This window comes from Sus scrofa, chromosome 1 (genome assembly GCF_000003025.6).
Source record: "Sus scrofa isolate TJ Tabasco breed Duroc chromosome 1, Sscrofa11.1, whole genome shotgun sequence".
NCBI classification, from domain to species: domain Eukaryota; kingdom Metazoa; phylum Chordata; class Mammalia; order Artiodactyla; family Suidae; genus Sus; species Sus scrofa.
In genome coordinates, this window is record NC_010443.5 from 131,107,891 (window position 1) to 131,123,347 (window position 15,457).

At 38.2% G+C, this 15,457-nt stretch overlaps 1 protein-coding gene across 3 annotated transcripts in view; it reads right to left on the reverse strand.

Moving 5' to 3' along the window:
• Positions 1 to 15,457, reverse strand: part of BUB1B (BUB1 mitotic checkpoint serine/threonine kinase B) — a 50,815-nt gene that overhangs the window by 14,865 nt on the left and 20,493 nt on the right. Inside the window, exons 7-14 of one of the 3 annotated variants that reach the window (XM_021097818.1) lie at positions 14,422 to 14,636; positions 14,158 to 14,249; positions 12,494 to 12,723; positions 7,319 to 7,431; positions 6,291 to 6,406; positions 5,686 to 5,735; positions 3,946 to 4,006; positions 3,721 to 3,826 (exon numbers count right to left, since the gene is read on the reverse strand). In XM_021097818.1, the coding sequence (XP_020953477.1) occupies positions 3,721 to 3,826; positions 3,946 to 4,006; positions 5,686 to 5,735; positions 6,291 to 6,406; positions 7,319 to 7,431; positions 12,494 to 12,723; positions 14,158 to 14,249; positions 14,422 to 14,636 (983 nt within the window). The remainder of the gene's footprint in view (positions 1 to 3,720; positions 3,827 to 3,945; positions 4,007 to 5,685; positions 5,736 to 6,290; positions 6,407 to 7,318; positions 7,432 to 12,493; positions 12,724 to 14,157; positions 14,250 to 14,421; positions 14,637 to 15,457) is intronic. The other 2 variants (XM_021097820.1, XM_021097824.1) reach the window with 2 other exon arrangements.

Below are 15,457 nucleotides of genomic sequence, written 5' to 3' on the forward strand. Positions count from 1 at the left end.
GCCACAACATCAGATCCGAACTGCGTCTGCAACCTACACCACAGCTCACAGCAATACTAGATCCTTAACCCACTGAGCAAGGCCAGGGACCAAACCCACAGCATTATGGTTCCTAGTTGTATTCGTAAACCACTGCGCCACGACGGGAACTCCATGAACACTAAGATTCTTTATATATACACTGCCTACTGCCCTCAGAGATTGTACCACTTTAATACATTTACCTGAAGTACACAAAAGTGCCTATTTCATTTAATCCTTATAGATACTAGATACTAATAATCTAGATTATTACCAATATGACATATACTCTGAATTTTTTTTTTCTGTCTTTTTGCCATTTCTTGGGCTGCTCCCAGGGCATATGGAGGTTCCCAGGCTAAGTAAGGGTCGAATTGGAGCTGTAGCCGCCTGCCTACACTGAAGCCACAGCAATGCGGGATCCGAGCTGCATCTGCAACCTACACCCACAGCTATGGCAATGCCGGATCCTTAACCCACTGAGCAAGGCCATGGATCGAAGCCGCAACCTCGTGGTTCCTAGTCGGATTCGCTAACCACTGAGCCACGATGGGTACTCCATGAACACTAAGGTTCTTTATATACACTGCCTACTGCCCTCAGAGAGATTGTACCACTTTAATACATTTACCTGAAGTACACAAAAGTGCCTATTTCATTTAATCCTTATAGATACTAGATACTAATAATCTAGATTATTACCAATATGATATACACTCTGAATTTCTGATTCAACATTATTAAGGAGGCGAGAGAGACATCAAGAAGAAACAATAAATGAAACAAAAAATAAGATTAGAGTAAAATATATCACTATCGTCTAAGAATACATTTATGCAGATAGTACTTATGGTCCTTTTAGACACTTTCAATATGATTTTTTTAAGGGGAAAAAATTTTTTAAGAGGTACTTGATAAAATTCAAATATAAGTTTTAAGACAAAAAACTAGATTAAAATTTATTCCTTTATATATTTAGTCCATCCTTGAACAGCTGAACCTAGAACTACTTCCTCTAAATCCAGCTTATCTATTTATCATATTCTCTGGTGATATTTTCTGGAACACAGTATAGAATTAATTATTCTTCTACATCATTTCATAGCAGTCAGTGGATTATCTATGTTAGAATTACCTGGAAAAATATTTAAAACGAAAAAATACATGTTTGGGCTTTATCCTGGAAATTCTGATTCTGTATGGTTGGAATGAGGCCTGAGTATTTATAGTCATAAATGGCTCCTGAGGTTCTTCTGGGTTGCTAGAAAATTTCTCTATCTTGATATGGGTGAAGATTGCATAGATATTTACATACGTAAAAATTCACCTACCTGTACAATTAATATTTGCATAGTATTGGATATAAATTATACCTCAATAAAGAAGTAAACAAAAAAATATGCTTAAAAATGTTTACCCCAGTGATTCATTCCCTAGGATGTAGAAAATATACTGTTTTAAATCACTATATAGATACTGATCATGTCTCCCCTTAAAAGTCTTCAGATTAAACACACTGAATTCTCTTCAATCTGAATTCAAGTTTCCAGATGCTAGTTTAAAACTTCATGAAATGTCACTAATAAAGTTTATTTACTTTGACTTGAATGTCTATGCAAGTTTTTTTTTTTTTTTTTTTGTCTTTTGTCGTTGTTGTTGCTATTTCTTGGGCCGCTCCCGCGGCATATGGAGGTTCCCAGGCTAGGGGTTGAATCGGAGCTGCAGCCACCGGTCTACGCCAGAGCCACAGCAACGCGGGATCCGAGCCGCGTCTGCAACCTACACCACAGCTCACGGCAACGCCGGATCGTTAACCCACTGAGCAAGGGCAGGGACCGAACCCGCAACCCCATGGTTCCTAGTCGGATTCGTTAACCACTGCGCCACGACGGGAACTCCCATATGCAAGGTCTTTTCATCCTAAGTAGTATCATGTCACTTGTCCATAGTGGTTAAAATAGAATATTACTACAAAAAAATAATTGGTCCACCTAATTCTTTCACTGCCACAAAAATTTTTTATATAAAAAGAACAAAGATCCTTGGCTTTTAAGACAGAGATCTGTCCTCCCACTTTAAAAAGCTGAAATGTAATTTACATACCAAAAAATTCACCTTTTAAAGAATGCATTTCACTGGTTTTTGGTATATTCACAAGATTGTGAAACCATCACCACTATCTAACTCCAGAAGATTTTCATCACCCCCAAAAGAAACACCATACCCATTAGTGGTCACTATCTAATCCACTCTCTCCCTAATCATCTAGAAATCCCTAACCTATTTTCTGTCTTTATGGATTTGCCTATTCTGGGCATTTTACAAAAATGGAATCATACATGTTCTTTTGTGTTTGGCTTCATTTTAGCAAAGTGTTTTCAAGGTTTATTCATGTTGTAAGATGGATCAGTACTTTATTCCTTCTTATGGCTGAATAATATTCTATTGTATGGATGTACATTTTGTTTATCCATGCATCAGTTGATGGACATTGGGTTGTTTCCATTTTTTAGCTATTATGAATAATGCTGCTATAAACATTCATGTAAATTTTTTTTTTTTTTTTTTTTTTTTTAGGGTTACACCCTCAGCATATGGAAGTTTCCAGGCTAGGGGTCTAATTGGAGCTGTAGCTGCTGGCCTATGCCACAGCCACAGCCACTCAAGATCTGAGCTGTGTCTGCGCCCTACACCACAGCTCATGGCTACATGAGATCCTTTACCCATTGAGTGAGGCCAAGGATCAAACCTGATACTAATTGGGTTCGTAACCTACTGTGTCACAATGGGAACTCCTCATGTCAAGTTTTTGGTGTAAAGACATATTTTTTATTATTATTATTTTTTTGTCTTTTTTGGGCCGCACCTGTGGCATATGGAGGTTCCCAGGCTAGGGGTCTAATTGGAGCTGTAGCCACCGGCCTACGCCACAGCCACAGCAACACCAGATCCAAGCCACATCTGCAACCTACACCACAGCTTATGGCAACACCAGATCCTTAACCCACTGAGCAAGGCAGGGATCAAACCCAAAACCTCATGGTTCCTAGTCAGATTCGTTAACCACTGAGCCACGACAGGAACTCCTGTGAAGACATGTCTTAAATTCTTTTGGATATATACCTAGGAGGGAATTGCTAGATCATATGGCAATGCTATCTTCAACATTTTTGAGGAGTTGCCAAATTGTTTTCCAAAATTGTGCACCATTTTACATTCTCATCAGCAATGTATGAGGGTTCTAGTTACTTCACATCCTCACCAACAGTTGTTATTTTCTGTCTTTATTATAGCCAACCTAGTGCATGTGTGCAGTATCTTAGAGTGGTTTTTGTTTGTTTTGCCTTTTTTAGGACTGTACCTGTGGCATATGGAAATTTCCAATCTAGGGGTCGAATTGGAGCTGTATAGGCCTACACCACAGCTCACGGCAATGCCTGATGCTTAACCCACTGAGTGAGGCCAGGGATCGAACCCACATCCCCATGGATCCCAGTCAGGTTCATTAACTGCTGAGCCACGAGGAGAACTCCTCTTGGAGTGGTTTTGATTTGCATTCTCTGATAACAAAAGTGTTGAGAGTCTTTCCATGTGCTTATTTCAAGCCAGCAATTTTCATTTTAATCCTAAACTTTCGTGAGAATCGAATGAAATAATCCTCTAGTCCATTTATATTAATTTAGGGATATTGGTCCTTACACAAACATCTGGAGATACATCCTCATTCGAGGTGATGCTTTCTAAAGTTTTGAGAATTGCAAGGGGTCTTCGTTGGGCTAAAACTCGTGGTGGATCTGCAGAAGGACTGGAAAAGACATATTCCATTTAGCAATTTTTCTCTTAACATAGATTATCAGTAACCCCCTATTTCATCCTCATTTATAATAATAGAAAACTTAAGTGTTAAAACAAACAACTTCAAACCTGATAGTCTTTTTTTCTGAAAGAAGAAATTCATCAAAAATGGAGAAAGGTACACTGGAACCTATAGAAAGAGAGACTAGCTTTATATTCTAGAGAGTAAATGCCCTACTCTTCTTCAAGACAACTAGTCCAATAAACATTCTGTTTGAAGCAGAAAGATAATCTGTCTTTTACAATAAACAATTTCAAACACACAAAAGTAGAGATCATTTAATAATAATTATCTAAACATGGATGATTTTGTTTCTTTATTCCCCACCCCACCACAACTACCCAAACCTAACTCAACCCTGGATTATTTTGAAGTAAAAACAAAACACTACATCAATGTATCTGTACATATGCCAGTACATATTTCTTAAAGAGAGCCTCTTTATTTATTTAGTTAGTTTTTGTCTTTTGAGGGCTGCACCCACGGCATATGGAGGTTCTCAGGCTAGGGGTCTAATCCGAGCTACAGTGGCCAGCCTAGGCCACAGCAACAGGGGATCTGAGGTGCATCTGCGACCTACACCACAGCACACGGAAACACCAGATCCTTAACATACTGAGCCAGGCCAGGGATTGAACCGGCAACCTCTTGGTCCTAGTCGGATCCGTTAACCACTGAGCCACGACGGGAACTCTGACAGCATCTTTTTAAAAGGCATAATCTTAAGACATGATACCTATAGAATCAACAATTTCTGAGTATTAAATACCCAGTCACAAGTTTCACATTTTACAGAAACTTTTCAGAAAGTGTGAATTAGAAATGCGAAGTAGATTCATACCCTGTGACTAGCTGAAATGCCTCTTAAATTGCTTTTATTCTACAGGGTTTTTGTTAGCAATATTTTTTTTTTTAAAAACTGGGTTGTTTGCCCATAAATGCTGGAATTTTTGCCATTATATTCTCTTGTTTCACATGTTCTTTCATGCTTTGCATTTCCTATACATTTTTTTTTTTTGGTCTTTTAGGGCTGCACCCATGGCATATGGAGGTTCCCAGGCTAGGGATCAAATCAGAGCTGTAGCCACTGGCCTATACCACAGCCATAGCAATGCCAGATCTGAGCCATGTCTGTGACCTATACTACAGCTCACAGCAACACCAGATCTTTAACTCACTGAGCCGAGGCCAGTGATTGAACCCACATCCTCATGGATACTAGTCAGATTTGTTTCTGCTGAGCAACGACAGGTACTCCTTTATTTATTTTGTCATTTCCTATAAAATGATGTTTAGAATTAGAGGTTTAATCAGATTCTACTAATTTTTTTTCTAATACTTATAGAAAGATATTCATGTTTCTATGACTTTTAACATGTTTCTGAAAATAAACAGATGTGACTCTAAAGTAGCTTTAGTTTTAAGCTTTTCCCCCCTACTTTCTTCCAAAAAACCACTTTTCAGTCTTGGCTACTGGGGATACTGATAATGCTTAGCATCGAGTATCCTAGCTAAAGTGGAAAATTATTTTGTAGTTAGTATAAATTCAAATTTACATTTACTTAAATATCTACTTACAAACATTTTAAAGCAATGAGTTATTTTACAAAAATATGCTTTCAAATGTCTATCCTATCTTGAATTATATGCTTATAACTGAATTCAATGATTCAAAGATAGCAATACCTTAGTTTCCCTCTCTGCCTTCTTTCAACTCCTTTTAACATAATCAAGCAAAGTATTTACACTTGTTACATAATGCATTTGTTACCAGCAAATTCTTCATGAGATTGCCAAATACAACTCACTTTGAGAACAAGGTTGTTCTTGCCAAATGTTTTCTGCAAGTGAAGTTTCCCTGTGAAGAAACTTGTTTTAAAACATGTGCTTAGTACTCACAGAAAGAATTGTTTAATTTTTAAAAGTCCAAGAGGCTCTTTTTAATCAGAATCTTCTTCATTCTAAGATAAAAAAAAATTCTAGTACCACCAATTCAAGTTTTTTAAGACCAAACCTTCAGTTATTAAAATTACTATAGAAATATGTTTGATTGTAGATGTTAAGTTACATTAACAATATAAGCAGATTACAAAATGGTAAAATTTCATTTTGATAAAAACAAAACCTAAGCAACACCTAAGGAGAGATATACCAATGTTAATAGTAGTCACCTCTTGGTGGTAGACTGTATGATATTGTCATTTAAAAAATTATTTATATTTGATTTTTTAAATAAGAAATGTATTTTTTAATGGAAAAAAGCCAGTACCCAGACCTCCCACATCAGCATCAAAGCTTATAAAAATCATGTCTTAATACCATAAAAGTCAGAGACTTTAAGTCACTGGAGAGTCAAAGGTTTGTTCTAAATGCCCCCCTATAAGCATCTTTCCTTCCACCAGTGTGGTCCTACCTGGCACAAGCATTTACTGGGTAAGCAGAATTAGATAGAGACAGTGCTGGTATTTCCTGAGACTCTGAAGCAATTCGCAATTCAGCTGTCTCCTTTGTAGACATCTTCTCTTCTTGCTATTGCATTAAAGAAACAAAATCAGTGTGTCTCTCCTATCTAGAAAATGCTACCTATTTTCAAGTTTTAACCCCAAAATCAACTTTACTATATTCTTCCTCTAGACATCCACCAACCATATAAAATGTTTGTACCATAAAAGTTCTTTCCAATAATTTATGTTCCTAGTATAAACTGGTATTGTTGTAGTCAACTGAGGAGTGGCAAGCATATACATACGGAATTTCTTCGGTTAATCCCATTTTAATGGAACATGACTAGAATAAAAAGCTAATGTCAGAAGTAATAGAACAGTGGTTCAGAGTATAATTAAGTCAAAGCATCACTTATATGCCACAAGTTCCATTTATTATCATTTTTTATTTTTTACTAAAGTATAGTTGATTTACAATGTTGTGCCAATCACTGCTGTAACGCAAATTCTATTTAAAGTCATCTGTTAAGGAGTTCCCGTCGTGGCGCAGTGGTTAACGAATCCGATTAGGAACCATGAGGTTACGGGTTCAGTCCCTGGCCTTGCTCAGTGGGTTGAGGATCTGGCGTTGCCGTGAGCTGTGGTGTAGGTTGCAGACGCGGCTCAGATCCCGCGTTGCTGTGGCTCTGGCGTAGGCCAGTGGCTATAGCTCCAATTCGACCCCTAGCCTGGGAACCTCCATATGCCGCGGGAGCGGCCCAAAGAAATAGCAAAAAGACAAAAAAAAAAAAAACACCAAAAAAAAAAATAAATAAATAAAATAAAATAAAGTCATCTGTTAAATTACTTTCCTGCTCAACTTGGCTGCTACTAACAGCTAAGAAACTACCAGAAACTCACAATGGGTACTGGTAGGGCTTTTACCTTCTATATTTTTGTATTGTTTAAATCTATCTCAATAAACATTAGTTTCATATGTTGAAAAAAGAGAAATAACCTGATCACTTGCTCTTTCTTGCTGAGTAGTTTGGATTTCTTTTAGCTTTTTCTCCATCTCTTCAATCTGTTTCTGCATTTCTGCTCTCTTCTTTGCACTGGTCAGTAGCTCAGCTAGAAATAGTAAAGTTGGCTGAGGCATTACTCTGCATAGCAATTTATTCTGTCAAAAGCTGTCTTTGAGGCTCATGTCTTCAACATTTACGTTAATATTACAGATGAAAATGATACAAATGGAGCAAAGTCTTCAACTTGAGGTCCAGGTCTCTATTCTTATATTTATTCAGTCAATAAAAAATAGAATATTATATGCCAAGCACAACTCTGAGGATTTAGGTTTTAGTGGTACATAATACAAAAAGTCCTTGGTCATGCAATGCCAACATTCAATTTGGAGGGGACAAACAAAGAAATTAACAAAAAAAAATCATTGTTAAAAATAAAATAAAATAGGTGATGTAAGAAAGTGTGACTGCGTAGGGGGATAGAGTTCGGGGGCTACTTAAGACCAGTGATGAGGGAAGATCAGCTAAGAAAAAGCTACATTATAAAGCTGAAAGCTGGATGACAAAGGGCCAGTCATATAAAGATCTAGGGAAAGATTCTAAGCCAAAGGACTAGGTGGTACAAAGGCCCTAATGCAGGAACAAGATCACTGTGTTCAAGGATCCAAAAGAAGGCCAACATGGTTGTAGCATAGTAAGAGGGAAGAAAGTAAAAGATGAGGTTGGACACGTAGGGATGGGCCAGATCATGTAGGAGTAAAGAGTTTATACTGCATTCTAGGACAACGAAAAAACACTGGAGAATTTTAAGTAAAGGAGAGACATGATCTGACTATTTAAAAAAATAATCTGAACAAAATGGACTGTGTAGGGCCAGAATGAGGGTAGAAAGTCTAATTGCAGTAGTCCAGCCAAAAGACTATGGTTTAGATTAAGGAAATAATGGGAATGGTAATAAATTCAAGATTTACAACATTAAAAAAAAAAACATTTTTATATGGCTGCACCTGTGGCACATGCATGTTCCCAGGTCAGGGACTGATTCTGAGCCACAGCTTCGACCCATGCTACAGCTTCAGCAACGCTGGATCCTTTACCTACGGTGCTTGGCTGGGATAGAACCTGCACCTCCACAGTGACCTGAGCCACTGCAGTCGGATTTCTAACCCACTGTGCCACAGGAGGAGCTCCCAAGATTTACAACATTTCTGGGTGGTAAAGTTGATAGGCTTATTCATTAGATGCGGGGGGGATACTAAGGATAGAGGCATCAAAGATGACTTCTGGACTTTACTTGGCTTGAACTAACTGGGTGTATGGTGATGTCTTTTATTGAGATGGGGAAACCTGAGGTACACTTGCATATTGGGATACGGTTTGTGACAAAAATCAGTAACTGTTTCAGCAACGTTGTGTTTAAATGGTCTATTGGGATAGCAAGTAGATGCAGGCAACTAAACATGAATCTGGAGTTCAGGTGAAATGTCAGGGATGGGGTTATCAATTTGATAGTCCATGGCTTGAAAACAGTATTTATTCTATTACCTGAAGAAAGTTGTAGAAAGAAAAGGTAATTGGGATATTCTGGGATATTCCAGGATATTCTCCTGGGCCTCAGGAAAAGCTCCTGAATAAGAACAATAGTAAAGGAAACTGAGAGGGAATACATATCTAGGAAGAAGCCAAGAAAATCATTTCATAAAGTAGTATTTCATCAACTGTGCCAAAAGAAGCATAGAGGTCAATAAAGATGAGGACCGAGAAAGAGCCATTGGGTTTAGCAAAAAGGAGGTTTCTGGTCACTGTGATCACTGGAATTAGAAGGGATGCTGGAGGAAATCAATAGGCAATAAAAAGATTACAAGTCCCCCAAAATTGTGTTGTGAAAGAGAGGATAAAAAAGTGGTAGCAGCTCCAGAAGAATGAGGATAATGGAGGTGTTCCCGTCTTGGCGCAGTGGAAATGAATCTGACTAGGAACCATGAGGTTGAGGGTTCCATCCCTGGCCTTGCTAGGTGAGTTAAGGATCCGGCATTGCCATGAGCTGTGGTATAGGTCGCAGATGCGGCTCAGATCTGGTGTTGCTGTGGTGTAGGCCAGTAGGGGTCTAGCTCCGATTAGACCCCTAGGCTGGGAACCTCTGTATACTGCCAGTGTGGCCCTAAGAAGACAAAAAACAAAACAAAACAAAACAAAAGAAAGAGGATAATGGAGTTTGAGTTTTGTTTTGTTTTGTTTTTCTTCAAGAATGGAGACAGTATATTTGGATAAATTAGTGAGAATGCTTAGTAAAAAGGGAAAATGCTGAAGAAGGAAGGAAAAAGGACTACTCCTTTGACAGGAAGAGATAACTATTAATTTCAAGAGAAAGAATGTTAGTGTATAGGTACAGACTGCAGATATAGTAGATTTGGTGAAAGAAAATGGAGTTACCATTATATTCCTTCCATTCTTTTTAGGGCCACAGCCGTGGAATATGGAAATTCCCAGGATAGGGCTAGAATCAAAGCTCCAGCTGCTGGCCTATGCCACAGCCATGCCCTGTCTGAGCTGAATCTGTGACCTAGGCCACAGCTTGTGGCAATGCTGGATCCTTTAACCCACTGAGCAAGGCCAGGGATCGAACCTGCAACCTCAGGGATACTAATTGGATTCCTTACCCACTAAACCACAAGGGAACTCCCCTTTACATTTTCTTAATGAAGTTAGAAATAAGATCATAAGTGAGAAGGGACCGGTATGTAGAAGATTTTAAAATATGAGAGAAAATTGTTTAGCAGAAAGAAGAAATTGACCTACCAAGATACTAGTAGAACCGTTAAGTACTGGTAAATGCTCATTTGAGATCTGTAGTCAAAGAATTTTAAATGAGACCAATATATACTACTGCATTTTTCTCCAGCTACATTTAAACTACTTGGATCCAAGTACAGAGTGTGATAGGTGGATTTAACCAGGGTTGAGGTTTTGCCAGGTGAATACAGTATAGTGGATGGTGTGGGGTTAAAAAGTAAGGTATGAGCCAGGTGCTTAGTCAGTTAATGAATGTTAGAGAGTGTTGAGAAAGTCTAAGGAGGCTTGAGAGATAGCAAAAAAACATCGGAAGACATAAATCCAAAAGAAACTTTTTGAAGGAGGAAGGGGAAAATGGTTAGGAAGTAGCAATGGGCAGAAAGAATAACCATCTTGTCTTTGGGCCCTGCTTGTGGGCTTCCTCACTTCTCATATCCTTGCCTGAGAGTGAGTAGTTAGCAGTAATCTTTGAAGCTAGTTTTCAATATAACAAAAAAACACTTTCTTATAGGCATGAGGATTTATAAGAGTACAAGCTAGATTCAGAGACAAGAGTACAAACTAGATTCAGAGGATATTTTAATACTCAAATGAGTATTAAAATATCCTCAGAGGTCAATACTTCTTTTTAACCACTCGAATCCCAACTAACCCTAGCTCAGGTCCTTCTCTGGCTAGTTGAGAGTAAAAGGTACTATTTTACTTTTATATACCTTGTTTAGCTAGAGCCTTCCCTTTACGGAACAGTAGTTTTAATCTGAGTACCCAGTTCCTTTCCCAGCTCCAATTTAGCTATACTGCTCGCCTACTTCTTGGCTGGGGTGATTTCCAGTTTTAAAAAGCTTTACTTAACTAGCTCCTTGCTTTTTTAACATTCCCTGTCTACTACTGGACACACAGATTCCATTTTTCAATATATTATTTGAGCCCAGAGCACTTCTGTCAATCTTGGCACTAGCTGATGTAAGAATAAGGCAATTCTAGGAGTTCCTGTTATGGCTCAGTGGTAATGAACCCAGCTAGTATCCATGACCCTGACCTCACTGAGTGGGTTAAGGACCCCGCGTTGCTGTGAGCTGTGGTGTAGGTTGCAGATGCAGCTTGGACCTGGGCATTGCTGTGGTTATGGTGTAGGCCTATGACTACAGCTCTAATTTGACTCCTAGTCTGGTGGCTTTAGCTCTAATTCAACCTCCATATGCCACAGGTGTGGCCCTAAAAAAAGACACACACACACAGGCAATTCCAAACTTACTAGAAGTCTGCTTTACAGACATTTGCTTCTAGTTTGTCACATCTGGAACTCTGAAATGATTTTTTTCTCAAATCAATTATAAGTGATGGTTAAGTTTCCCACCTAGTCCTACGGATGTCATATTCTGCTAAGTGAGCTGAGCTGCAATAGGTGGTTACCTTGGATGCTTATGTTTAAAAAAGACAAATAGGAGTTCCTATTGTGGCTCAGCAGGGTAAGGACCAGATGTAGCATTGGTGAGGATGTGGATTCAATCTCTGGCCTTGCTCAGTGGGTTAAGGATCTGGCACTGCTGCAAGCTGCAGTGTAGGTCACAGATGCAGCTCAGATCCAATACTGCCACGGCTGTGGCCTGTAGCTGCAGCTCGGATTTGACCTGTAGCCCGGGAACTTTCACATACCACAGGTGCAGCTGTAAAAAGAAAAAAAAAAAAAGTAAAAAAGACAAAATTATTTCTTCTTTCTTGGTATAGATCTTAATCAAAATGCCTAATCTCTATGTCCTTTTCTGTACTCGCCCTCATTTTCTAATGCCTTAAGCTCCAAATGCTATACTTCCCTACTTTCAGCCCATTCTGCTCTACCTCTTGCCCCAGCACTTCTAGGCTTTAGAATCAGTACTACTTCCCCCAAATTCCCAGTTTTTCAATTTATAATGAAGCTTCCCTTAACTTCCCTTCCCTTAACTATTAAAGAAGATAATGTCTTTAATAAACAGCACAAATAAAAATCATCTAAATGACTATATTAAACAAGCCCTGGGAGAAATTTCAGGCAAAGTATCAAAAGTGAAATATCTATAAAATATTAGGAAAAGCACTTAATGGAGAGGCATGACATATACATGTACACATTTCAAGGATTATAGCTGTCTGCCTATTGCAGGGAAATATGACTTGTTTATGCAGTTCAGAGCTTCTTCTCCTTTACTTTTGAATGTAAACTTGCTCAGTATTGGAAAGAAGCAATCCAAATTCAGCTTACATAGAGAAACACAGAAACCTTAGAAGCATTGTACATAAAGGTACATACAATTGGGTGATTTTCCTCAGACTCAATGTATCAACTCAACCTTCCTACAACTAAATTATATTTACAAACTGAACTAGATCAATTCACATACCTTCCCTTTGCTCTTTTAATTTCTTCCTGAACACTTCAGCCCGGATCTCTTCAAAAGAGAACTCTCCCACTCCTGCATAAATCTTCTCCTTACAATACATTATCTTCTCCTTCTTCTCTTCGGACTCTTGCTGATGGTTTTGAACTCTTTGCAGGAGATCTGCTTCTTCCTTTCCAGGCTTTCTTGTGCTTAGAATGTGGTTTATACTGGGTTCAATTTTACATGGTGTCCTAAAAAAGGAAGATATTTATTACTCACCATACAGATCATATGAGTTATTTCTTACATGTTTTGACAAAATACAGCAACAATATTAATAGTGAGGCTATATGTGACTGATTTCAAAAAACAAAACAAAAATAAGGGAGCTCCCATTGTGGCTCATTGGGTTAAGAACCCAATTGGTGTCCACGAGGATGCAGGTTCAATCCCTGGCTTTGCTCAGTGGGTTAAGGATTTGGTGTTGCCTCGAGTGGTGGTATAGGTTACAGATACAGCTTGGATCTGGCATCGTTATGGTTGTGGCGTAGGCTGGCAGCTGCAGCTCTGTTTTGACTCCTAGCCTGGGAACTTCCACATGCCACAGATGTGGCCCTAAAAAGCAAAAAAGATTGAGAAAAGAGGTCAAAAATAATTTTCACGGTCCACTGACAATTATGTTCTGAGTGCTAGTATGAAGAGGAAGGAAATTAGCTGTTAGGGCTATCAAATAGTTTTTATTATTTATAGATAAAAATAAGTCTTAATATCATGTCTTAATCAAACTCAGTGTCTGAAACAAATTAGCCTATGCAATATAGCCCATATCCCACTGTTTAGCACCAAAAAGAGAGTTAGGAATATACCATCTAGGGAATGGATAATGTGAAATTCAAGCTTCTCAGCTGAGAGGGAAAAGTCAGAGTGGTAATACAGATTTAAAAGAATGAAACATAAAGTACCTCAATCAGGACAGGGCAAATGTTCGCAATCCAGCTATTAATCAGAATCACTTATCTATCTTTTATTTTCTTATATACCCTCTTACAACAAAAGATACTTGATCCTCACCTCAGAAACACTCCATCAGAACTTTTAAATGGTCCAAACATCTACATGCTTAAAAGCCTTTTTCAACTTGTTTAACTGATAAAGGACTCTATGAAAAACCCACACAAACATTATATCTAGTATGTAGTGAGGGGTTTTAGATTAGTTATGAGGAAAGCCTTGCAATGGGATACAGAATACAACCTAGTATTAGAACTCCACAATGTTACTTACTAGACTAAATCTTAGACTTACTGATTATCTAATCATCACTTATACTTTTTCTTATAAATAGAAATGCTGAAGGTTAGGAAGAAAAGGAAAAAGAAATCCAGAAAGATTAAAGCAGGTTAAGAGGAAAAACTGCAAAAATTTCCAATTACTGTCAATAATAAAGGTGGAACATCTTACCTAAATCACAGTGACTATCTTTGACATCAATGTACATGTAAATCTATTAAGTTTATTCCTTAATAAGAATATCAGCAAATGGTCTAACACACTAAAATATACATACAAAGGAAACAAAACTTTGGTTACTTTCATCCGCAGAAAAAAAAATGCCTTTGGGAACTAGGATAAGCGCCCCTGCCCACTCTTAATAATTCCTTAAAATATCTGGAAACCAAACTCACATAACTGGTTGTTGTGCAGTCTCTTCCACATATGGAGTAAAACTGGGAAGCATAGAGGGTACAGCTGTCATAGAAGCTGTATTGCCCCGAGGCTGGCGATGAAGAAGAAAACCAAAATTATCATAGTTTTACATTCTGACACAACATATGCAGACTGTGCCTGATTATTCAAGAGGAAATAAATGAGATGCTAAAAGTACTCCTCCACTCCAACTCTGAAGTCTTTGTTACGTTGGCAAATACACTGGATCTAAGAGTCCTTACCCTATACTCCAAAGGCCTGCCTGTGTTCCAAGGGCCAGCTTGCAGCTCATTCTCTTTGGCTCTGGGTATAGGAGGTGCGATCCATGGCTGGACTGTAGGCTTAGATGCCTCTGCTCTAGAAGCCTCCTCAGCATTTTCATCAAAAATAGTAATTCTAGAATTACTTTGCATCTGTTGAGGAACTGGATTTTGGAGTCCTCTGTTCTGGTTTGGAGCTAAAGGAAAAAATATTAAAATTTCATGAAAAATCTTTTAATGCCCAATGAGGTATACCTAATTCTTTCCCAAATAAAGATTATTGCTACTACCATAGACTCAAAAGAGATTTTTAAAAAATAATACGTAAAAAAACCCCTTAATAGACCATTCTGGTTTTGATACTTATACCGTCCCCTTCTTTACCCTCAACTGGAATCTTTTACTCATAGATATCCAAAAAACAAATTCTACATCTTCCTTCAGTCATCATTCTAACATCACCTAATTTTATCAGAGACTAACCTGATATTAACCTTCACTTTTCAGTTTAAAATTTTCTCCTGGAGTTCCCAATGTGGCTCAGCAGTAACAAACCCAGCTAGTATCCATGAGAACATGGGTTAGATCCCTGGCCTGGATCAGTGGGTTAAGGATCCAGTGTTGCCATGAGCTGTGGTGTAGGTCACAAATGTGGCTCAGATCCACATTGCTGTGGCTATAGCATGGGCTGGCAGCTACAGCTCTAGTTCAACCCCTAGTCTGGGAACTTCCATATGCCACAGATGTGGCCCTAAAAAGACAGCAATAATAATAAAAAATTTTTCCTGATAGAAATTAGCTAAAATGTACTGAATCTAGAAAAAACAAATTACCCTATTTATTACTGGTATTCTCTTTAATGGGGCTGCTTCTTAGAATCAAGCTTCATCACAATCTGGATGAAATATTTTTTAGGACTATACTCACTCCCTAATTCTTGATTTGCAAGGAACATTTTGAACATTAAAAACTGATACCAGGAAAGGGATAAGAGAGTTTTAAACATATGGTCTACATG